Source organism: Neoarius graeffei, chromosome 7 (assembly GCF_027579695.1).
Source record: "Neoarius graeffei isolate fNeoGra1 chromosome 7, fNeoGra1.pri, whole genome shotgun sequence".
Lineage (NCBI taxonomy): Eukaryota > Metazoa > Chordata > Actinopteri > Siluriformes > Ariidae > Neoarius > Neoarius graeffei.
The window spans coordinates 38,937,646-38,961,949 of NC_083575.1; the positions used below are offsets into that span (position 1 = coordinate 38,937,646).

The 24,304-nt window shown below is 40.2% G+C and overlaps 1 protein-coding gene across 3 annotated transcripts in view; it reads left to right on the forward strand.

The window, feature by feature from the left end:
• prkceb (protein kinase C, epsilon b) overlaps positions 1-24,304 on the forward strand; it is a 253,399-nt gene that overhangs the window by 135,699 nt on the left and 93,396 nt on the right. For 2 of the 3 annotated variants that reach the window (XR_009655046.1, XM_060925607.1), the window contains exons 3-10: positions 2,631-2,793; positions 7,160-7,194; positions 7,307-7,395; positions 7,624-7,753; positions 9,058-9,200; positions 10,778-10,871; positions 11,716-11,930; positions 18,901-19,074. Coding sequence is in view for 2 of the 3 variants with exons in the window: in XM_060925607.1 (XP_060781590.1) it covers positions 2,631-2,793; positions 7,160-7,194; positions 7,307-7,395; positions 7,624-7,753; positions 9,058-9,200; positions 10,778-10,871; positions 11,716-11,930; positions 18,901-19,074 (1,043 nt within the window). In the remaining variant the exon portion in view is untranslated. The remainder of the gene's footprint in view (positions 1-2,630; positions 2,794-7,159; positions 7,195-7,306; positions 7,396-7,623; positions 7,754-9,057; positions 9,201-10,777; positions 10,872-11,715; positions 11,931-18,900; positions 19,075-24,304) is intronic. The other variant, XM_060925608.1, reaches the window with a different exon arrangement.

Consider the following 24,304-nt stretch of genomic DNA (forward strand, 5'->3'; position numbering starts at 1 on the left):
TCAAAACAAAGTATTTTATGTGAGTCTGCAAAGATAAGCGACGCAAGCCTGCGCCACGCCATTATTACATTTGCATGCTGCTTTTGAGGTTTGAAATAAATTTTTTTATTTTTATTTATAATTTTTTTTAAATAATCACCTGCGTATTTATACTAAAACAATTATCTGCCTCAGGCTCAGTGAATATCGGTGAATAGTAACCTCGACTTCGTCTCTGTTATTATTCACCGACGTTCACTTCGCCTTCAGTGAATAATTGTTAAATATCATTATCCTAATATTTATTCTTAGTAATGCAAACAATATTTAGGGAAACAGACAAGAATGTCTTTCAAATGCTTGAAGATCCTCATGTGTGTGTGTGTGAGGATGAAGAACAGGACAGGAACTAATATTACACTAGTCTGCCTATTTGTATGTTTTTGGGAGGTGGGAGGAAACCAGAGAACTCAGAAGAAAACTCACAAGGGATAACATGCATAGTAACTCCATTCTGAGCTCAGGATCAAACCCTGGAAATCATACCCTGGAGCGATGACTCATACCCTGGAGCTATGACTTTGTAAGTTCATAATACATGTTTGTTTGTTTGTTTTTTGGATAATTTCACTCATCTCATCTCATTATCTCTAGCCGCTTTATCCTGTTCTACAGGGTCGCAGGCAAGCTGGAGCCTATCCCAGCTGACTACGGGCGAGAGGCGGGGTACACCCTGGACAAGTCGCCAGGTCATCACAGGGCTGGATAATTTCACTACTAGAGAAATTATTAAAGCACAATAAGGTTTTACTTCAGAAAAATCAGTTTCTGTTGTTCGCTGTTCACTGGACTCTCTTTGCATGGTATTTCCTGCCATTTCGGTTTCTTTTCTAAAACTTCGTTCATGGGCAGCACCAGGTACCATCTCACAGCGTCATTGTCCCTGTTTGATCCTGAGCTCAGGTTACTCTCTTTGTTTTTCACATGGGATTCCCCTGGGTAATTCAGTTTCCTCCCAAAAACATACTGGTAGGTGAATTGGCAATGTGAAATTGTCCTTAGGTTTGTGTATGTGTGTGTGCGCGCGCTTGGCAAATGAATGACTAAATGAAGGAATTAACTTTAGTCACAATCCTTATCTCTTTCTGGCTTAGACAAGCGGATCAAAGGCTGCCATCACAAAAAATAATTCCACCATCCCATAACCAAAACTCCACTCCATGAGCACTACAGAGATGTTCGATCGTGTGCCTGGTTACATATCATACATCAGTTAATCACGTTGATGTGCCCTATTTTGATTAAAAGTGTTAAAACTTAGGACCCCAAGTGGTATTTGTAGAAAGTAGTTTGAGAATCATTGCATAAGAAACGTCTGTAGTGTTCCATGCAAACACGTTGCATGCTTGCCAAGTCCCACATAATGAAAAGCGGTGGTAGATCAGATTGCATGATGCAGTCTCGCCCTTCTAGTGGGGTCCGGGGATATACTCCCCTGGAAAATTTTGAAAAAAGAAAAAAACAGATAGAGACTGTGACTAAAGTCACAGTAATTTGCGCTAGATGACCTTTGTCAATTGAAGGTCAAGGAAAAGTTGCACCGTGCCACCCTGAAAAAAAACTGATTGAAAAAATCATGAAAATTGTCAGAGTTATAAGTGATTGAAAAAATATCCTGTTTTTCATGGATCATTCTAGGTCAGTGATCCAGATCAGCACCAAAAGTCATAGCAATGTAATTCAGCCCAGAGGTGGTATTCATGTGAAATTGGGTGATGATTGGTTGAAAACTGAGGGAGAAATAGTGTCCTAAAACACATTAGGATAATAATAATAATAATAATTATAAAGTAGAAAGTCTGAGTGAGAGGAACAATTTGCGCTATTGCTGCTAGCGCAAATTAAAAACAGTGTAAAATGGTGCATTCTTGTGCATTCTGAGTGCCATATTTGAAGAAAATTGATCGGAAAATCGGAACGACATACTTCACAAAATACATGCTTTAGGTTTAGATTAAATTAAATTTCGATTCACCATTATCGTCGCACCGTTCCACTGGCTCTCGGCTGCACTTCATATGACTATTTGACGCTATATACTTGTATCCCCTGTATCGAAAATAGCTGAAGCGAGGTCAGAAGAGCGAATCCAACAATGTTCATTCATTATTTTTTTTATGCAGTAGTTTTTTAGAACTAAAAGCGATAGGTGGTATTCACCTGTCCAAATCCGTAGACTACCGTATGAATCGGTAGAGTTGGCAAGTATGACACTGAGAGCCTCTGTATTCTGGATTTGCAAGTTTTATTTGAGAAATTCATGTGGGTTTGATGGGGAAAAAAAATCTTTATCGCCTGTTTTAAATATAACCTTTAATCCTTTATTTGGCATATGTCGGATACTTTCTTTAGTATCAACAGTAAAAACTGCAATAATGTTATTCCAAGGAATGTGTTGATTGTGTAGAAATGCATTATGTTTTCTAAATGTCATATGATGCTATGGTATAAAAGTCAATTATTGTAAGCTTTGAAAAGGGAGCTGCAGAAACATGAGACGCCATGGGCTATTTTTGCCCTCTTGTGTTAAATCTGACATGTCCGTACAGGTGCACAGGTTTGTGATATGTGTATGTGCATGTGTTTATCAGCAGGCAGCTTTGAGAATGAAGAGAGAGTGTTTCGCGAGCGTATGCGTCCCAGGAAAAGGCAGGGAGCGGTGCGGAGGAGAGTGCACCAGGTCAATGGGCACAAGTTCATGGCCACCTACCTGAGACAACCCACCTATTGCTCACATTGCCGCGAGTTCATCTGGTGAGTGAACACATCTGCACAGACTCCGGTGTGATAACAGAGACAAGCTAGCTTTGGGAGAATCAGTTTTGTTTACAAGGACATACAGACACAATAGAGAATGAGCTTGTGTAACAGAGTGAGGTGCAGCAGGTGAGTATATTCCAGATTACGACTCTGAGGTTGTTTGCACAAGACACTGGCAGGTCTGTGTGTGCTTTCCCATCTGTTTACACACATACACTCCAGTCTGTGTTGTCTTCCCCCTAAATACAGTGTCTTTTTGGCTGGAACCTGTTGCCAGTAAGTCATAAATCATCGCAGGCAGGAGTTTAATGAATGCATTTATTGTGCGTGTGTGCACTATCGCATGTTCAGCCAATAAAATGCTGCAACACACATGCTACATGCTACAAATGTTGTACTTCCACATTTCTAGAGGTGTTATGGGTAACATTTACATTTGCACCGATCAGCCATAAAATTAAAAACACTGACACGTGAAGTGATTTACATTATGTTGTTACAGTGGCACCTGTCGAGGAGTGGGATATACAGGTATTAGGCAGCAAGAGAACAGTCAGTTGTTGAAGTTGATGTGTTGGAAGCAGGAAAAATGGGCAAGTGTAAGGATCTGAGCGACTTTGACAAGGGACAAATTATGACGGCTAGATGACTGGGTCTGAGCATCTCCAAAATGGCACATCTTATGGGGTGTTCCTAGTTGCAGTGGTTAGTACCAACCAAAAGTGGTCCAAGGAAGGATAACCGGTGAACCGGCGACAGGGTCATGGGTGTTGAAGGCTCATTGATTCGCATGGGGCACGAAGGCTAGTCCATATGGTCCAATCCTGCAGAAGAGCTACTGTAGCACAAACTGCTGAAAAAGTTAATGCTGGCTAAAACAGAAAGGTGTCAGCATTAACTTTTTAACTAGCCACTGCAGGAACACCCCACAAGATGTGCCATTTTGGAGATGCTCAGACCCAGTCATCTCGCGATCACAATTTGGCCCTTGTCAAAGTCATTCATATCCTTACACTTGGCTATTTTTCCTGCTTACAACACATCAACTTCAACAACTGACTGTTCTCTTGCTGCCTAATTCACTTTAGCTGTCAGTGTTTTTAATTTTCTGACTGATCGGTGTAGGTTTGCTTATAACTAACATTATTTGCTACATTAATTAGCATTAACAAACCATGAACTTCAGCGTTAATAAACCTAAAGTTAACAACATAACGAAATAAGGGCGGCACGGTGGTGTTGTGGTTAGCGCTGTCGCCTCACAGCAACAAGGTCCAGGTTTGAGCCCCGTGGTCAGCAAGGGCCTTTCTGTACGGAGTTTGCATGTTCTCCAGGTGCTCCGGTTTCCCCCACAGTCCAAAGACATGCAGGTTAGGTTAACTGGTGACTCTAAATTGACCGTGAGTGTGAATGGTTGTCTGTGTCTATGTGTCAGCCCTGTGATGACCTGGCGACTTGTCCAGGGTGTACCCCGCCTTTCGCCCGTAGTCAGCTGGGATAGGCTCCAGCTTGCCTGCGACCCTGTAGAACAGGATAAAGCGACTACAGAAAATGGATGGATGGATAATGCTAAAGGCCATGGTTTATTCATATGAAATGATGTCAGGTAAGGGAACTTAATTTAAAGCATTACTGAGGGGTTTAAGAAGATAATGCTCCCAGCATTGAGGTGTTTTACTGGAGATCCATCCATCCATTATCCGTAAACAACCATTCACGCCTACGGTCAACTTAGAGCCACCAATTAACCTAACCTGCATGTCTTTGGACTGTGGGGGAAACCGGAGCACCTGGAGAAAACCCACACAGACATGGGCAGAACATGCAAACTCCACACAGAAAGGCCCCCGTCAGCCACAGGGCTCAAACCCAGGACCTTCTTGCTGTGAGGCGACAGTGCTAACCACTACACCACTGGAGATGACATGCACTATTCATACACATACAACCCCGATTCCAAAAAAGTTGGGACAAAGTACAAATTGTAAATAAAAACGGAATGCAATGATGTGGAAGTTTCAAAATTCCATATTTTATTCAGAATAGAACATAGATGACATATCAAATGTTTAAACTGAGAAAATGTATCATTTAAAGAGAAAAATTAGGTGATTTTAAATTTCATGACAACAACACATCTCAAAAAAGTTGGGACAAGGCCATGTTTACCACTGTGAGACATCCCCTTTTCTCTTTACAACAGTCTGTAAACGTCTGGGGACTGAGGAGACAAGTTGCTCAAGTTTAGGGATAGGAATGTTAACCCATTCTTGTCTAATGTAGGATTCTAGTTGCTCAACTGTCTTAGGTCTTTTTTGTCGTATCTTCCGTTTTATGATGCACCAAATGTTTTCTGTGGGTGAAAGATCTGGACTGCAGGCTGGCCAGTTCAGTACCCAGACCCTTCTTCTACGCAGCCATGATGCTGTAATTGATGCAGTATGTGGTTTGGCATTGTCATGTTGGAAAATGCAAGGTCTTCCCTGAAAGAGACGTCGTCTGGATGGGAGCACATGTTGCTCTAGAACCTGGATATACCTTTCAGCATTGATGGTGTCTTTCCAGATGTGTAAGCTGTCCATGCCACACGCACTAATGCAACCCCGTACCATCAGAGATGCAGGCTTCTGAACTGAGCGCTGATAACAACTCGGGTCGTCCTTCTCTTTAGTCCAAATGATACGGCGTCCCTGATTTCCATAAAGAACTTCAAATTTTGATTCGTCTGACCACAGAACAGTTTTCCACTTTGCCACAGTCCATTTTAAATGAGCCTTGGCCCAGAGAAGACGTCTGCGCTTCTGGATCACGTTTAGATACGGCTTCTTCTTTGAACTATAGAGTTTTAGCTGGCAACGGCGGATGGCACGGTGAATTGTGTTCACAGATAATGTTCTCTGGAAATATTCCTGAGCCCATTTTGTGATTTCCAATACAGAAGCATGCCTGTATGTGATGCAGTGCCGTCTAAGGGCCCGAAGATCACGGGCACCCAGTATGGTTTTCCGGCCTTGACCCTTACGCACAGAGATTCGTCCAGATTCTCTGAATCTTTTGATGATATTATGCACTGTAGATGATGATATGTTCAAACTCTTTGCAATTTTACACTGTCAAACTCCTTTCTGATATTGCTCCACTATTTGTCGGCGCAGAATTAGGGGGATTGGTGATCCTCTTCCCATCTTTACTTCTGAGAGCCGTTGCCACTCCAAGATGCTCTTTTTATACCTAGTCATGTTAATGACCTATTGCCAATTGACCTAATGAGTTGCAATTTGGTCCTCCAGCTGTTCCTTTTTTGTACCTTTAACTTTTCCAGCCTCTTATTGCCCCATCCCAACTTTTTTGAGATGTGTTGCTGTCATGAAATTTCAAATGAGCCAATATTTGGCATGAAATTTCAAAATGTCTCACTTTCGACATTTGATATGTTGTCTATATTCTATTGTGAATACAATATCAGTTTTTGAGATTTGTAAATTATAGCATTCCATTTTTATTTACAATTTGTACTTTGTCCCAACTTTTTTGGAATCGGGGTTGTACATTCATACTCACCCATACAAAACCACCACACAAACATGGATTAAAGATTAATAAACATGTCTTGCTCATAGAGATGGTTGTAAAATCTCCTATGTAGAATTAGTTCAAGCATTGTGCTAGCTAAGGTTCTGTGCTAGTGTCTGGCAAGATTGTAGGTTCTATAATGCCATAATGAGTAAACGTGAGTCACTGTATCTCTATGATGCGAGACTTTAATCATGTGTACTTGCTTTTGTTTCCATATGAACCTCATATACAGTATTGTTTTCGGCACCTATTTTAATACAAATGTTATATTGCATTACTGAGTCATAAGTAATATTTCCAAACATTACTTTTCCAACAAAAAAATTAAATGCTACAGAAAAATGTTTGAAACGAAAGCAACATATTACATAAAAGACCACTTTTCTGACAAACAATGAACATTTTAAAAAAGCAAACGTGACAGTCTGCAGAAGAGCTGTGGCAGATTTTCCAAGATGAAGTAAAAAGTAGCCGCTAATTTCCTTCTAAAATTGCACAAAATTGTACCCAAGAGTACGTGTGGGTGTTTTTTTTTTTTGGAAAGCAAAGGGTTGTGACAACACATATTGAGATTAGTTTATAACTTTTTATGGCTCTTTATCATATTTTTTATACAAAAACATTTCATTTGATTCCTTTTAAGGATATCGTTGCTTTACAGCATTTCTTTGAACCTACCTAAAACATTTGCACAGTACTGTATATATATATATATATATATATATATATATATATATATATATATATGAAACAGCATTTTTTTTCCCTCTTTCTTTGCACACAGGGGTGTTCTTGGAAAGCAGGGCTATCAGTGTCAAGGTAAAACCCTATTTATCTCTAGAACCTACTAGATCTAAAAAAAAAAAAAAAATCAGTGTCTAAAGTGACCTGGTCGTGTTCTCATGTGTTCTGTCTGTGTTGTGCTGGTTAGTGTGTACATGTGTGGTCCATAAACGATGTCATGAGCTTATCATAACCAAGTGTGCAGGACTAAAGAAACAGGAGGATACAGCCGAGGAGGTAAGAAACAATAACTGTCTGGTCGATGCATGCTGTTTGAAATTTTTATTTATAATAACACATGAAGGTACGAAATACTAAAATGTTGAAAGAAAGTCAGATATATAGAACATTTACAAATATATGAGACATAAAAGCATGTAGATAAGAGGCGGTAGAATGAGTATAACGGAGGAAGTTTTCCCGTCTGATCGGCTGTGGTGGTGTGTGCTTGGTCTCCCCCTGCAGGTGGGCTCTCAGCGCTTTAGTGTGAACATGCCCCACAAATTCAGCATTCACAACTACAAAGTGCCCACATTCTGTGACCACTGTGGCTCGTTACTGTGGGGGCTGATGAGACAAGGACTGCAGTGCAAAGGTGAGCTGACGTCCGAAACGGTCTCACGCGTACGACATTGTAATAATAATAATTAGATTAGATTAGATTAGATTAGATTAGATTCACGGGCGGCACGGTGGTGTAGTGGTTAGCGCTGTCGCCTCACAGCAAGAAGGTCCGGGTTCGAGCCCCGTGGCCGGCGAGGGCCTTTCTGTGTGGAGTTTGCATGTTCTCCCCGTGTCCGCGTGGGTTTCCTCCGGGTGCTCCGGTTTCCCCCACAGTCCAAAGACATGCAGGTTAGGTTAACTGGTGACTCTAAATTGACCGTAGGTGTGAATGTGAGTGTGAATGGTTGTCTGTGTCTATGTGTCAGCCCTGTGATGACCTGGCGACTTGTCCAGGGTGTACCCCGCCTTTCGCCCGTAGTCAGCTGGGATAGGCTCCAGCTTGCCTGCAACCCTGTAGAACAGGATAAAGCGGCTCGAGATAATGAGATGAGATGAGATTAGATTCACTTTATTGATCCCACATCGGGGAAATTCACGTGTTACAGTAGCAAGAAATTGTCATACAGATAACAAATAAAACTGAAATAAAAATTAGACAAACAAAAGATTAAAAAGATTGACATATCAGTTGGATTGATGAGAGATGGCAGAGGTAGTAGTGGTGAAGTAGTGCAAATATAACGACAAAAAGGTTATTGGTGCTACATTAGTGGTGGCGTTAACAATCTTTTCTTGCAGTTTCATGTGTATGAAAATGAAACCGTATAATTCGTTCACAAAATTCTTATCAGCTCAGGTTGTGACCATGTGATGGAAATCGTACAGCTCTTCGGGAAGTTCTGCACACATGCATGCACTTAAATGCACTATAGTGTGCAGAAGGATTCCAGAGTCTTGAGAGCTGTTTTTATTTCATAATTTATTAAAGACTAATGCAACATCCATAATAATCAATAAGCATTTTTTTATAACGGAGTTATTATTTAGCTGTGTGAGAAACTGAAATACATTCTCTAATATATACAGTATTTATATAAATATTACTTTCAAAAAATGTTTTGCTTCATTTTTCAAAGTTGTTGTTTTGCCATATATTTCATTGAAATGCTTATTGTGTTAATAGTATTGTATTTATTTTTTCCCCAACCCACCTGATGGAATTAATACAGTCCAGTCCTCCTTATTTATTATATTTATATTTTTCATGGGGTGTCGAGGAGTTTAATTCATTCAAATCGATAACAAATGATGTTGTTTGAGAAATATAATTTGGCAAAACTTTGGGATATTGCAATATATACCTTTTTGTCCATCTCTTTCTCTCTCTCTCTGCAGTGTGTAAGATGAATGTACACAGACGCTGTGAAAGCAACGTAGCTCCAAACTGTGGCGTCAATGCGCGGGGCATTGCTAAAGTGCTGTCTGACCTCGGAGTGACGCCTGATAAAATCTCCAGCAGCACACAGAGGAGGAAAAAGGCAAGCGGATGATCAGAGGGAATTCTGCTCTCCAAATGAGCATGATGAGGAAATTGCAGTATTTAAGTGCAGTGAAAACTTAACCCTTTAAATCACTTAAAATCTTGGCTGCTTATTCAGTACTTCTACTACTACTACTACGACGACGATGACTACTACTACTACTATTACTAATAATAACAATAATAATAACATCTTTATTTAGTACCTCTTTAATAATCTAAATTTATAAATCAGTTTAAAGGGGAAGTAAGAGAAGTTAGAAAAGAAGAAAAAATATGCCATAATAATTAAAGACAGCTTTAAAAGGTGTAGCACATATTCATAATAATTACTGAATAATAATTTTTATTCTATCCACATTCACTGGATATGAGTAATCGCACGCTCTGATTGGCTACTCTACTACTAGGCTATCAGCTCATATACTGTGAGTAGAGAAAAACAAAATGGCGGCATCCATCAAGTCAGATATATCGCTTTGTTATCAAATATTTAAAAGAAACAGAAATAGCTAAGTAAAAGAATATAGTGCTTTTCCCCCAATATCGCCTGTTCCACAGTCCACCCCAGTTGGTGGCAGTAATGCACCTTTAAGTTGGTCTGCCAAAAAAAACCTAAAGAAGAAGAAGAAAATGGCAGAGCATGTTACTGAATCAACCAAGGATGAAATAAAAACTCGACTCGAAAGCAAAACCACAAAAAAAGCAACAAAATATGGAATAAAAGTGTTTTTTTATTTTTCAAGAATTGTAGCATTTTTCACAAATTGCTACTGTCATTTCGCCAGCTTGTTTACATTCGAAGTGGAAATGATTTTGTCGGACGTTTTGTATAAAGTTTTTATTTATCGAAGTTGCAAAAAAACAAAAATAAAAATGCTCTGTTTCTCAAAATCCAGTGAATGTGGACATAATAAAACAGTTATTCCACTCAATCTCGTCATACATGGCTTATAGCCAAATCTGTGCTATGCTCCTCGTTGGCTATCGGCTCATGTACGACTCGATTTTGTGGAATAACTGTTAAAGAAACCTTCAGGATATCTGTTCTGAGTGTTTAAGGGATTAATCAAGCCTCTGAAGATTCTCTTATACTATAAGAGGCAGGAAAATCTCACAGATCCCTGAAAATATGACACATTTATAACTCCTACCACACTATCAATTTACCTTTTTGTGAAAGGTAAAGGTGTAATTTTAATCAGGAAAGGATTTGTTCACGAGTTCTTTGCTATCTGCTGGGTTCTACGCTGTCCTGTATTATGCTGCTTTGCTGTGCCTCTGCAGTGAATTAGACGCTGCATTCTTTACTCAAAGCCCAGTCAGTATTACTCCTTTTCCTATTATTGTTGTTGTAGTACAGTAACGGTAATACTAACTACCTCACTTTGTTTAAAAATCCAATGTAAGAAAGATTTGCTTGATAAGAACGTCGCTAAAGTGATTGTATTCCCAGCATAATAAGAACAAAGTGTTTTAATGCAACGACTGTAATTTAGAAACAGTGATGGGTGTGGGGGAATAATATCACATCTTTCACTCACGTTAATGATGACTGTACTATGTGCCACACAGATTAGTCAAGGTGCAGACCCTCAGCCTCTGCCAATATCTCCACAAACAGAGGAGGATCGCTCCAAATCGGCGCCAACTTCACCGTGTGACCAGGGTACGCACACACTCACCATCTGTCAACTTCAGTGTATGTTTTTTAACCGAGTCCACAAATCTAAACCATTTTAAAACTCTGCTTAATATTTCACCAAATATAAATCTATTTAAAAGATTTGCTAGTGAGGTTTTTTTTTTTTAGTTTAAAAAAGCAACAAATAGTCTCGAAAATAGTCCCTCAGACTGTATTGCGTGCCCGTGAATCGTCTGCTCACATATTTCTGCGTTCTCTCTTGGATTTTGGTGATATAAATCTATCAGAATTCACCAACCAATGGAAAATGAGGTATGACGTTGATCAATGAAATTGTCAGTGCCTCCTTAGGTGCGTTCACTTTTCTTACGGGTGGGTTACTGTTTAACAGGGTTCATCCACTCCTACCATCCAGGGCTTTTTATGTACTTAAGTTGTTTTCTTGTTGGACTTTTGGAGTTAATACGTATCAGTGCCCTTTTTTTTTTACTCTAATAATTACATATAGTAGCCCCATAGCACATTGGCTTCTGGTTAAACAGTAACTGCACATAAGTAAAGTGAACCTAGTTCACTTATTTGAAAGAGAGGGCAGGTTTTTGGAGCAGGAGCAAAGCAAATTTGCACACGAGCAAGGGCTGGGGGGGGAGATACATTGCAAAAGCTGAACATGAATAAACACTGCTCTCAAATTGAAAGACCGCACTCTTGATTAAAGATAGGAATGAAACTCCATAAGCAGCTGCATGTCAATAATAACTGCATTAGATCGTGTTATTGAAACAAAATGTTTAAAATAACACACAGATCTACATACTCTGTACTTGAGAATGATTTATGTCTGAGAAGTGCATTTCCCTGCATACAGACATAAAGGATCTGGAGAACATCAGGAAAGCGCTGTCTTTTGATCACCGTGGGGAGGAGCTGAAACCAGAACCAGCTTCATCCCCGAGCGAGAGCCACTCAGAGGAGACGGGGGAGGGCCGAGAGAACGGGGAAGTGAAGACGCTGCAGTCCAAAAGAATGAATCTGGAGGACTTCAACTTCATCAAAGTGCTTGGCAAGGGCAGCTTTGGCAAGGTGAACCAACTGAAAAACCACTGCTCCATTAGAAGGACATCTGCTTTTGAGATGATGGTTTATTTTTGGAAAGAGTGTTGAATGTTTAGCTTGCAGCTTCTACATTTTATACCAGTATGTTAATGCAGCACTTATATTTAACAATTATTCCACGAAATCGAGTCACACATGAGCTGTTAGCTGATGAGGTATGTAGCACTGAGTTACATGCAATATGACAAGATGGAGTGGAATAACCATTTTATTCTATCCATATTCACTGGATTTTGAGAAACGGAGCATTTTTATTTTTTGCAAATTTGATCAATAAAAACTTGGTGCAAAACGTCCGACTTAATCATTTCTGCTTCGAATGGAAACAAACCGGCAAAATGACAGTAGCAATTTGTGAAAAATGCTATAATAATAATTCTTGAAAAAAAAAAGATACATTCTTACCATCAAATACTTTTATTCCATATTTTGTTGCTTTTTTGGGGGGGGAGGGAGGTGTTTGCTTTCGAGTAGAGTTTTTATTTCATCCTCGGTTGGTTCGGCAACACGCTCCGCCATTTTGTTTTTCTCTACTCATGGTATATGACCTGATAGCTTAGTAGTGGAGTAGCCAATCAGAGTGCACGATTGCTCATATCCAGTGAATGTGGATAGAGTAACATGAAATATAATTTCTAAGCAAAGAAAAACCATAAAAGCCCTGTGATAAATTGGCAACCTGCCCAGGGTGTATCCGACCTCTCGCCTGAAGTCAGCTGGGATTGGCTTCAGCTTCTCCCATGACCCTGATGGATAAATGGTATACATACGGTACTGGATGGATGGATGGATGGATGGATGGATGGATGGATGCAAAAAACCATAGAGTCTTCAAATGCATTTTCATTTGGCTGACACTTTTCTCTTAAGCAAGTGAAACAAAATCCGATCCAAACATATCGCCTGTAGACAAGCTGACAGCCTTACAAGTGCTAGATAGTTGTAGGAAGAATTGAGTGAGCCATCAGGGTTAGAGCAAATTTCTAGAGTTCATCAGCGCTCAAGTATGACTCACAGCTGGCCGGCGATGTATAAATGATTGAATCATGCAGCTTTTTGAAGGATAAATTGCAATTATAATAATAGTAATACACAGTAAGAACAATAATCACAGTAATATATGTAATGGAAAGAAACACAGCTCATGAGTCACCTTACAAGATGAGCGCTAGAGGAAGCTGATGATGATGTACAGATGCTCTGTGAAGAGCTGAGCTGTCTTTAGCCATTTCCTGAAAATTGTAAGGGAATCTGAAGAGTGAATTAAAGGGGAACTAAAGTCATTTTTAAACTTGCTTTATTTCTAAATTAACGTGTTATTCAATTACGTTTTCGGTTTTAGTAACCTTATATCGTGACTCATATTGGCAACTAATTGCAATTAAATATTATACTTATCGGCCTATTCGGTTTTTAGCCATGTTGAATTTAGTTCGTTTGGTCCACGGCAGGTGTCAATTATCCACGCGATCTTCACGAGACTTGTGCGAGACTTCGAAACGTGACGTGTCAGCCAGGTGTCAGTGTCGCCATTTTGAAAACTGTTTTCCAAACGAAATATTGCACAAAAACAGGTTTCAGTGACGATTACTGCCTACTTTTTCCAAACTTTCCTGATTGCTATCAAAACAAACAAAACTTCCGGCTTGATTACATCAGCATTCGAAAGAGGGCGCGCGCGTCTTTTGACAACTCCAGTGTCCGAAATCGCTCCCTACTCACTATATAGGGCACTATATAGTGGCGACGCCATTTTGTAGTGCTGTCCGAAACCTTAGTGAGGATTATTTACACCCTATATAGTGCACTTAAAGTATTCCACAATGCATCACGAAAATCAGTGTACAACAATGGTCACTAACCAAACAATATATCCCATCATGCATTGCGGTTGCGATGAAAGAAATCAAATTAGAAGTCTCAAATTTGATTTAATAAAAGGCAGCGGGAAAGAAGAAAGTATTCAGCCTTGATTTTTAAAAAAAAATGAAAGCTGCAGGCACTTTGTATTGATTAATGTTGGAAATATGCTCAGTATACAGTAATATGGATTTATCACAGAAACACATGCATGTATTTATTATTTTGAAAACCCACCAGCCGCCCGATCTGGCATGTTTTAATTGTGCGACAGTAATGACGTAAATACCAGCGCGACAGACCAGTGTCCGAAAGCGGTTTTTCATTTTACCAATGAGCTCACTATATAGTCCTCTATATAGTAATTCCCTATATAGGGAGTAGGGAGTAGTGAACGAGTGAGTGATTTCGGCCACAGGAAATGTTGGCAGATGTTGGTCACTTTGATTTCCGCTGTACGTTTTACTTCTGTCCTACAATGTCTCGCGCAGGTCTCAACGAATCTCGTTTACGGCCATTGCTTTGACATATGGACTGAGATATTACATTCATAACTTGCTATAGCAGTGACAAAATAGCTATCAAAAATGCATTCCTATATTTAATAAAATGAGATAAATAGAAGTTTGATAATAAAAAAAAATGCCTTCAGTTCCCCTTTAAGGGCTAATTCATTCCACCATCACTGGACCAAGTCAAAAGCGTCTGTTTTTGATTTTAGTGCCACGCAGAGGTATAATCACATACTGCAGTGAACCGATGAGTGAATTTTTATAAAACTGACTGCAAACAATATATCATTTAGAGATCTTTTTTCTCTTAGCCTTCCCATTCGGTGCAGGTGCACATACTGGTTTGTTTGGCTTTTTCTTGTGATCTGTTCTCATTATTTCCATGGTTATTGTGGTAAGATTTGGGTGAGTGCAATAAACATAGATGTGGTGAACACATTCCTCAAAGCAGGTGTAAATGGATTTCATTCAAGTCTTTTTAATGTACAGCCAAAAATGTTTTTAAATCATTGAGTCTGACACTTGGCACTGTCTTCAGTGTAAATTCAAATGTATATTGTTGTAAGCTTGTAAATGTGCTTGCAAAAATTGAAGATTACAGGCACCCATGTGTTTTAGCGTGTGACATACACTATGTAGCCAAAAGTATGTGGGCACCTGATCATCACACCCTCATGTGCTTGTTCAACATGCCTTTCCAAAACCATGGATACTAATATGGAGTTGGCCCCCTCTTTGCTTCTATAACAAGCTCCGCTCTTTTTGGAAGGCTTTCCACTAGATTATGGAACATGGCTGCTGGGATTTGTGCTCATTCAGCCAAACGAGGATTACTGAGGTTAGGCAATGATGTGAGACAAGAAAGCCTGCTCCAATAGACCTAACCCATAACTAACACAATGCATTATGGGTGATACCCGGGGTCAGCTCTGCCGTATTGTTACCTCCGCCAAGGAGGTTATGTTTTCGGTAGCGTTGGTTTGTCTGTTAGCAACATTACGGAAAAAGTTATGAACGGATTGCTCTGAAATTTTTTCCAGAGGTGTGACTGGGCACAAGTAACAATCCATTAAATGCTGGCAGTGATCCGGATCACCGTCTGGGTCCCGGAATTTTTTAAAGGATTCTTGGCGGAGGTCTGGCTCTCCGAGTGCTTTTCTAGTTTTGTTTTGTTTTTGTTAAACGCTGCATTGTTCTGTCTAACCAGTTTTAACCGTGCCTAAAGTGAATTGCAGTATGCCTTACTGTGTCTCCATGACAAAGAGAACCTAATTTGAGCTTTTATCAGCTGCTAGTCGAGAAGAAGACAAGAAAGAAATGGATGTTTAATCCACAACGAAAACCTTCAAACTGAATCGAAATGGACAAGTGTTTGTAGCTTACATTTCTCTGGTGGGAAAAAGACGTACTTAAACCGTGACCCAGCAATATTCCCATGGTCTGCGGAACGGCCTTTGGTTATAGAAGTTTATAACAATCGACACTGTTCATCGTCTGAAACTAGCGATAGTCCAAAGCCTGTAAAACAAAGACGCATTCTTCGGCCTTTACCTCTCAATGTGCCGAAGCACTCGGCAGCCGGACAAGCCTGTCAGAGCGATAAAACTCCCAAACCACGAAGTGTTCTCTTTCGGGTGTGTATAATGTTCAGTGCACCTCACTAGCAGCATTTATTGAAGAAAATGCATTTATACTGAACATGACATGGCAGATCAGCGGGTTTCCAATTATTTTTTTTGTAATATTTCCTGATATTCTGTTCAGGTGTTCAAAGCCCCACAAAGCTGCTCGATATGATTGAAGCGGTGGGCAAAGCTGTCGGCACTCAGACTGTGGGAGAACTTGAACCACAACATGGTTGTCATCTGGGAGACGCTTTCGGCTTTGCAAGGAATAAGTATTTCGGAGACCAAATGGAATTGAATTAAACAGAAATGGACAGATATGGACGAAATGAGTGCGTTTACATGCACATAGAGAAAATCGAATTTCTGCTGTAGCTCGACTGAAATCGAAGTTCTAAATGCCATGGATACACCTTAGCTCAGCTGAAATCGAAACGAACTGGATTTCTCGTAATCGAGCTTTGCGACCTAGATTATGTGATTGTAGCCGAGCTACTTAGTGCATGTAACCCTATCGAGCTACGTAGTCGAGCTACTTACTTCTCTTCTGGAAGTGATGAGTGACGAGACCACAAGCGGGAAACACAACAGCCTCAGTCGGCATGACAACAGTAGTAGTAGCGAGCAGCAGAAGAGGTCAGGAGGAACAAGGAGACAAAAAACAAAAACAATTGATCTTTTTGTGTGTTTATTAAGACATAAGTTAAATTGTAAGCAAAAAATGGACTTTAGAAAAATATACAATTGTGCAAAATAAGTTGTCTTACAAAACAGTGGTCTGCGCAGGACAGTTTGTAGCCAACAGGTGGCAATGACATGTGGTGTGAATGTAAAGTGGAAATCACTCCTCTTCTTCATGACGACAACCGGAAGTGTACCAACACGATGGGGCGTGTAGCGCCACCTGTGGCTCGGGTGCACAATGTACCTCACACAATAGCTCGATTTCCTTGTGTGCATGTAGGATTGGATTTCTCTGGCACCCCTGCTGGGACCCTTAGCTCGATTACCGACAGTAGCTCGATTTGGATGTGCATGTAAACGCACTGAATGTTAAACTGTGCTTTTCACTTTGTGGCAGCAGTTTGGGGAAGGTGCATATACATAGTTGTGTATCCACAAACCTTTGGCCGTATAGTTTATGACTTCTGGAAAAAAGTAGGCAGTAATACTATTTTAATCTATAAACAATCAATTGTTGGGTACAGAGCAGCACAAGATTAAACATTGATTGTTTAAAAAAAAAGAAAAAAAAGGAAATATGTCGAAATACAATACTATAGAAAGTTCATGAAGAACACATGGCATGAATGATGGCTTTAATGGTTAAAAACATAAATCTAATTCCCTGTTCCTTTTTCACAAATCATCTTCAGAGACCTTGACATATTCTTCCATAGTTTTGCAACTTTACGAAGAACTTTGCAGCTCATGAGATGGTCAAGAACCTCTCCAGGCATGGTGGAAAGAGAAAAATCGACCAACCAAGTCTCCAGATGTTGGTGTGAACTGTTTAAAAAAAAAAAAAAACACCATGAATAGCATCCAAAGAGCTTAAAGCCGACCTGGAACATTCTAGACTGATGGTTTTAACCCATCACACATGACGTGCTATGGACAGATGAAATCAAAACAGAGCTCTGTAGTGTTGTAGACCAGCATTTTGTTTCTCCTTTAGTGTTCTGCCTGATGGCAGGTCGCTTTGACAGCTTCAGCCATCAAAGTTTCTAGTGAAGAATTGCAGTAGTGGTTTCCTGTTGCCTTCTACTGTATTATTATAGAGGTTTTCTCGTCTCAACTATTCACACCTATGGACAGTTTAGAATAGCCAGTTAACCTAACCTGCATGTCTTTGGACTGTGGGGGAAACCGGCACACCCGGAGGGGAGAACATGCAAACTCCACACAGGAAGGCCCAAGTCGGCCACTGGACTCGAACCCAGAACCTTCTTGCTGTGAGGCGACAGTGCTAGCCACTACACCACCATGCCACCAGCATTTTGTTTACAAGGTGTTTCAAAAAATTTTATCTAATTTCACAATCTAATAACTTTGCCAATTCTTATTCAGTTGACCTCAAATTTTAACAGCATGTGTGGAAACAGGTCAAAATTTTATGTTTAATATTTTTATCTTTTTAGGTATAGAAATGCCATTCACTGGAAAAGAAAAGGCGTTTTGTGCGTTAGAGTACACTCAAACGCAATCGAACAAGACTGTGCAGCATGCATTTATGAGAGAATTCTCTAAAAATGCACTGTTACCAGAAAAGACAGTTACCAAAGACATGCTGCAGCGTGTTTGGCAGGAGCTGGACTACCGAGGCGGCGCGCATATTGAAAATTTGTGAAATTGTTCATGGAATCCACACACCTTTTGAATTTCTCATTCAGATTTTGAGGAATAAATCTTATATTGCTCAACATTAAGCCTGTTCAGTTTCATTTGCCCAGACTATGTAGTTTCTGGGATAGTTACATCTCAGATAATATCAAATTTTTTGAAACACCCTGTATAGCTCATAAGGAAAAGAACAACCGTCCTCGGGTTAAATATTAAATGTGGCAGAGGTTCCATAATGTTGTTGAACTGATTTACCTCCCCTGATACTCAAGGCCTTGAATATATTGAAGAAATCATGAAATCAGAGGCATTTTAGAACAAAATGTTAGAAAACTAGGTATGAGTCCTCTGGCAGGACAAAGACCCCAAACAAAACTTGATAAATGTTCAGTAATACAGATGAAATGTAAGGGTGCCAGTAATTTTGATCAGAACTGCGTATCACTGCAAATTTGGTGTTTGAAAAAAGCTTAAGTCTTAAGAAGACTTATCTGATTTCCCTTTCCTATTTCTAGGCTCATGGAATTCCATATATTTTAAGACGTATTAGCACAATTTTGCACCATCAGGAGCATCAGTTGTGTGTGTTTTGTGCAGGTGATGCTGGCTGAGCTTAGAGGCACAGATGAGGTGTATGCAGTGAAGGTGCTGAAGAAAGACGTGATCCTGCAGGATGATGATGTGGATTGCACTCTTACAGAGAAACGCATCCTGGCTCTGGCCAGAAAACACCCCTACCTGACCCAGCTTTTTTGCTGCTTCCAGACTAAGGTATATGACACTCTTACTCAGTCACAACCTTTTATATTCAGTTAATGTAATTTGGTTAGAGAAGCAGCTTTGGGACCAAAAGGTCGCCAGTTCGATTCCCTCAACCAGCAGGAATGGCTGAAGTACCCTTGAGCAAGACACTTAACCCCCAACTGCTCCCCAGGCTGCTCTGGATATGTTGTATGTCACTCTGGATAAGAGAGTCTGTAATGTAATGTGGTCTTTAGTCTGGAAGGTAGTTACATTAATACACCACTAGGGGGCGATACAAACTCGCATTATGTCAGCTTCAAATGACTACTAGTAAATTCTTTTGCCATTATATTTAGCTGACTGTTAACAGTATATTACATGATCTTGATTGGATTTAGAAATAGTATATCCAAAATTAAGGGCTTGCCGTAAGTCCAGCATCATAGAGTTAATGTATTTTTCATACATACAGGGGGTTCAAAACAATCTGATATCATTCTGGGATATTTACATCTCAAATTATATCAATTTTTTTAAACGCCCTGTATTTCTACAGACCATGATGTGTCTGAGGAAGGAAGAATGAATCCAGATAATTCTACTCATAGAAATTCAAAAACAAAGAGATCATACAGTATGAAGCAACAAGTACTATAATAAAAGCATTTTTTTCTTCCTGTGATCCTGAACCAGTGGGACACCCTGTAGATACATGTATATCGTATATGTCTCTATGATGAGAAGAATATTTGACAATTGTTTACATTCAACATGGTCGCAATAAAGAAACGTGTCAATCCTGAATAATTCTTTATAATAACATCCTCCATCTTCACTGTGAAATAGACACTCTTCCCTTTCTGTTTTGAACAAGATGTGCATCATTAGACCCCTGTGCTCCTGTGTTTCATCGTGAGTTGAATGTGTATCGTCCATTCTGTAGTTTGTGAGTTCCACTGATTCATGTATTATGGAACAGTGGGACTACAGAGCCGTCACCTCAGATGGCCCTTTTGTTTGTTTTCCCCCGGCTTAAACCTGCAGTAATAATGTCATCCTACTCCCTCCTAATTTATTTATTTCTACCGTTTCCCCAAACAAGCCAGGGAACATTGTGTTCTGGAAGTTAGGAGGAGAAGGAGGGGATAAGAGAGTGCGGGTGGGTGGCGCCAGGCTGAGGAGGAGAGACGAGTGGAAACAGGCTATGGATACAGACTGGAGGAAATGGGAGGAAAAAGTGAGTTTGAGGATGGGGGAAGACATCGTTTCGCAGCGTTTCTGAAGTGCGAAATTCTGATTAGTGGATCAAGGTGTTCAGAATATTCCTTGGGACTGCAGATTGAGCGAGATGGTTCAGCTGACTTTGTTGCTAATTAGCGTTGGGAATCAGAAAAGTATTTATTATATTCATTAAGCATTTTTCATTATTCATAGTAAAGTACAGCAAAACTTCGTGTCCCGAATCTTTCTTTCTCTTCATATTCAGACTGTTTCGGGCTCTTTGTCCCTGCTAATGGGCACATTAGCCTCGTCTTTGCTGTGCTCTAACACAGGCGATTGTTGTGGGCCTTACATAATGGGCCGCTGATCTTTATCAGCCCTAATGTGTATTCCATATGCTGTTTGTTTTCCCCAAACAGCCATGCATACCTACCCCTAAAACATCCCTAAAACTATGAGGGTGGAAGTTATAGTGTTAAATTAAACCAAATTTGCAGTGATTAATGTGACAGTTACAACAGGCCTATTCATGCTGTAATGTACTGGCAATATAATAAATGAATGAGATGTTGCTCACCATCTTTTTATTTACATGCCACTATATTAATCTTTTATATTGTTTTATTTTTATTTTAATTGCATTTTGCATTTATACCATGTTATATTACATTTGACAGCAAAGAAAAAGCACACTATGTGCTTCTTAGTCTGCATTTTCTCCTGATTTTCAGCCGGAAAATTGCTTGTGTTTAAATTTGGTGGTCTAGATGCAATTGAAAACCATCTTGAACGATTTTACTCATCTGCCAACTTCAGAGGCAGGAACTAAACATGCAGGCGATTTTAATAATATGAATAATGTGCCCAGGAAATCAACTTAAGCACCTGCATAACCCATCTCTAAATATGCATAACATTCCCCATGTCAATATTTACGTATTGTTGGACTTACACTGTTGACATTGAATACAGCCTAAAATGTGTTTCTTGGCACTCTTTTGTGTACTTTTATTAATTGTGTATTTGTGTAAATTTCCCATGCCCTAATCAAATCTCATTGAATGAAAAGCAGGTGAGCAGATGTGTTCCCTTCTTTTCAATTTTTCCTTCACTCTTTCGCCCTGCTCTGTCATCAGTCCTTTGTCGCCCCACACGTAGTGCACCAGGCTGACCTCTTGTTAACATCACTCCTTCCCTCGCTCCATTTAATGTTCCCTCTATGTGTAATTTGCCATCAGGCACTGCCAAGGACGTCACTGCCTGGACTCGGTCCCCACAACCAAAATGTGCAGTGTTTCTGTTCTTTATGCAAAATGAATTCAGTATTTGTGGCTTTTTTTTTTCCATTTCCTGGACCCTCTCCATGTGTTATTTTATATGGTATGTGGTTCAGTGTGAGTAAAAAGCATTAAAGCAAGCAGGCCAACAAGAAAGAAAGAAAGAAAGAAAGAAAGAAAGAAAGAAAGAAAGAAAGAAAGAAAAACTTTTTGCAGTTAAACTCCATATATACAGACAGCGAATAAGTATGAGGTTTATAGTATATGTCAGTAAACCAAACCTGCACTGGAAAGGGATGGAGCCCAGAATAAATATCTGCATATATTCCTTATATTTGTCTTAATTACCTCCTTTTGCTCAAGATACATGACTAGAATTTTTCTGCTTATTCATCTAAGCACAGAAGTGTAAGGCCTGGTCACACACATCTCTTTCCTGCTGCTAAAGGTTATATTTTATTTCACTCCAGAACGAGACTTTATTGCCTCTCATTTCTGAGGCAGTGTGTAAGAGGTGTATGGACAGGTGGCCTAAAGGAGAAAGTGAAGTAAAGACAGTAAGGCCCTGTCCACACGGCAACGGATTCAGGTGAATCTGATAAAATTGTTTATCGTTTCAGCCTGGCGTCCACACGGCACCGGCGTTTTGGGTGCCCCAAAACGAAATCTTTTGAGAATGGGTTCCAGAGTGAAAAAATATGGCAACGGCGCCGTTGCGAAGTCGTCTGGATGAGTAGAACGGATTTGTTTACGATGACGTCACAACCACATGACTGTCAGTGCTTCACGCCGGGTAGAAGTGTAACGAACTCGATGCGAGTTGTCAACAAATCCTATAACTTGGTTCATGAAACGCGCTTACAAAATATTTTCACTGTGAATATTTATTGTGTAATGGTGCAAAGAGAGAGAGAGAGAGTGAGAGAATAGCCCTTAGGGCAGAGTCTTTAGTCCAAACACTGCGGAAGCAGTATAACCAAACCGCGCACCGCCCGTGCGCTTTCCAAAAACAAAAACAATCCCGCCAGCAAACATAGGAAAAAAAAAAGGAGCGATCTCACCTCTTCAGATGTTGGTTTAAGTCCGACAATACATTTCTCAAAAGTGGCGTAGAAGAACAAAGTAATCCATCAACGTGTAGCATTCAGTTTATTCCGGACCATTAAAGAATTCTGGAGGATATCAGAATGTTGGCGTACCGGCTTCCATCTACCCCCATTCATTCCTCTCTCTCTCCATCTAACCCCGTTCATTCCTCTTTCCGTGTCTTTCGTTTTACGCTACTGATTAATAATCAAAACTTTATGTTGCTAATGCTACAGAAGAAGGGGTTTATGCGCATGCGTCTACTTCTTCTATTGTTCTGGTGTCTCCGATGGGACCGTCTTACAGCGCACGTAGTGGTGTGGCATGTGTATTGCATTGTTTTCAGCAAGCGTTGCGTTGCCATATGTACCTGAAATTTTACTTATCCGTTGCCCATGTGGACGCGATATTTAAAAAAAAAAATCTCGTTGCCGTTGTCATGTGGATGTAGCCTTTATTGCCTCTCATTTCTGAGGCAGTGTGTAAGAGGTGTATGGACAGGTGGCCTAAAGGAGAAAGTGAAGTAAAGACAGTAAGAGAAACAGAGCAATGGGAAATCTATCTATTGTCAAGGTCCTGTAGGACGATTGGGCTGTCAGTTGCCAGCCTCTTACGAGCACACTTCTTCAACCACCAGCTTGCTAGGCCTGTCACAGCTTCACCAGACATTCAGACATACACACCTATGGGCAGTTTAGAGCAGTAGCGTCATTAAGCCCTATCGCTTGGGGCTATAGCGCTGGGTAGTTTGAGTATAGCCCCGGGTATTTTCACCCTCAAAAAAAGTAAGAGATTAATAGAAAACAACTGACTTTAACAGATCAGAACTTGACTTGCAGTGTCCAAAGATGGGGGGGGGCGTAATTGAACACTACACCGTGCACATTCAAAATTTTGGTAACCGCCAACAGAAGAACAACATTCAGAACTGGTTGGAAGATGACTTCAAAAAACCAATCCACTATTGTTGGATTTTTCAAAATTAAAACAGATGGTAAGTCATCGACCATGGGTGTGTGTATATCAACAATGTAACCTATCGAATTATGTTGATGCACAAAAACCGCTCCGTGTAGCCTGGTTCTGTTGACTTTACAGCATAGGGTCTTTATGATTAGTGTGCCAGGTGAGATCACAAGTTCCAGTGGTTTAATGAACATCTACAGTGGTGGTCTATTTGCCCTGACTAAGTTTATTTAACAGGTCAATAATTTGTGTTCATGTAGACACCAATTGTTGCCCTGACATCATTTAATCATGTTTTAATGCTACGTGTAGCCTACACAGAACCAGCCAGCCTCCATCCCGTACCCAGCCTTTGGCATATTATTCACATAGGGATAAAATAGGGTTGGGTTTTTTTGTGCCGTACAATATTAATCTCATCTCATCTCATTATCTGTAGCCGCTTTATCCTGTTCTACAGGGTCACAGGCAAGCTGGAGCCTATCCCAGCTGACTACGGGCGAAAGGCGGGGTACACCCTGGACAAGTCGCCAGGTCATCACAGGGCTGACACATACGTAGACACAGACAACCATTCACACTCACATTCACACCTGCGGTCAATTTAGAGTCACCAGTTAACCTAACCTGCATGTCTTTGGACTGTGGGGGAAACCGGAGCACCCGGAGGAAACCCACGTGGACACGGGGAGAACATGCAAACTCCA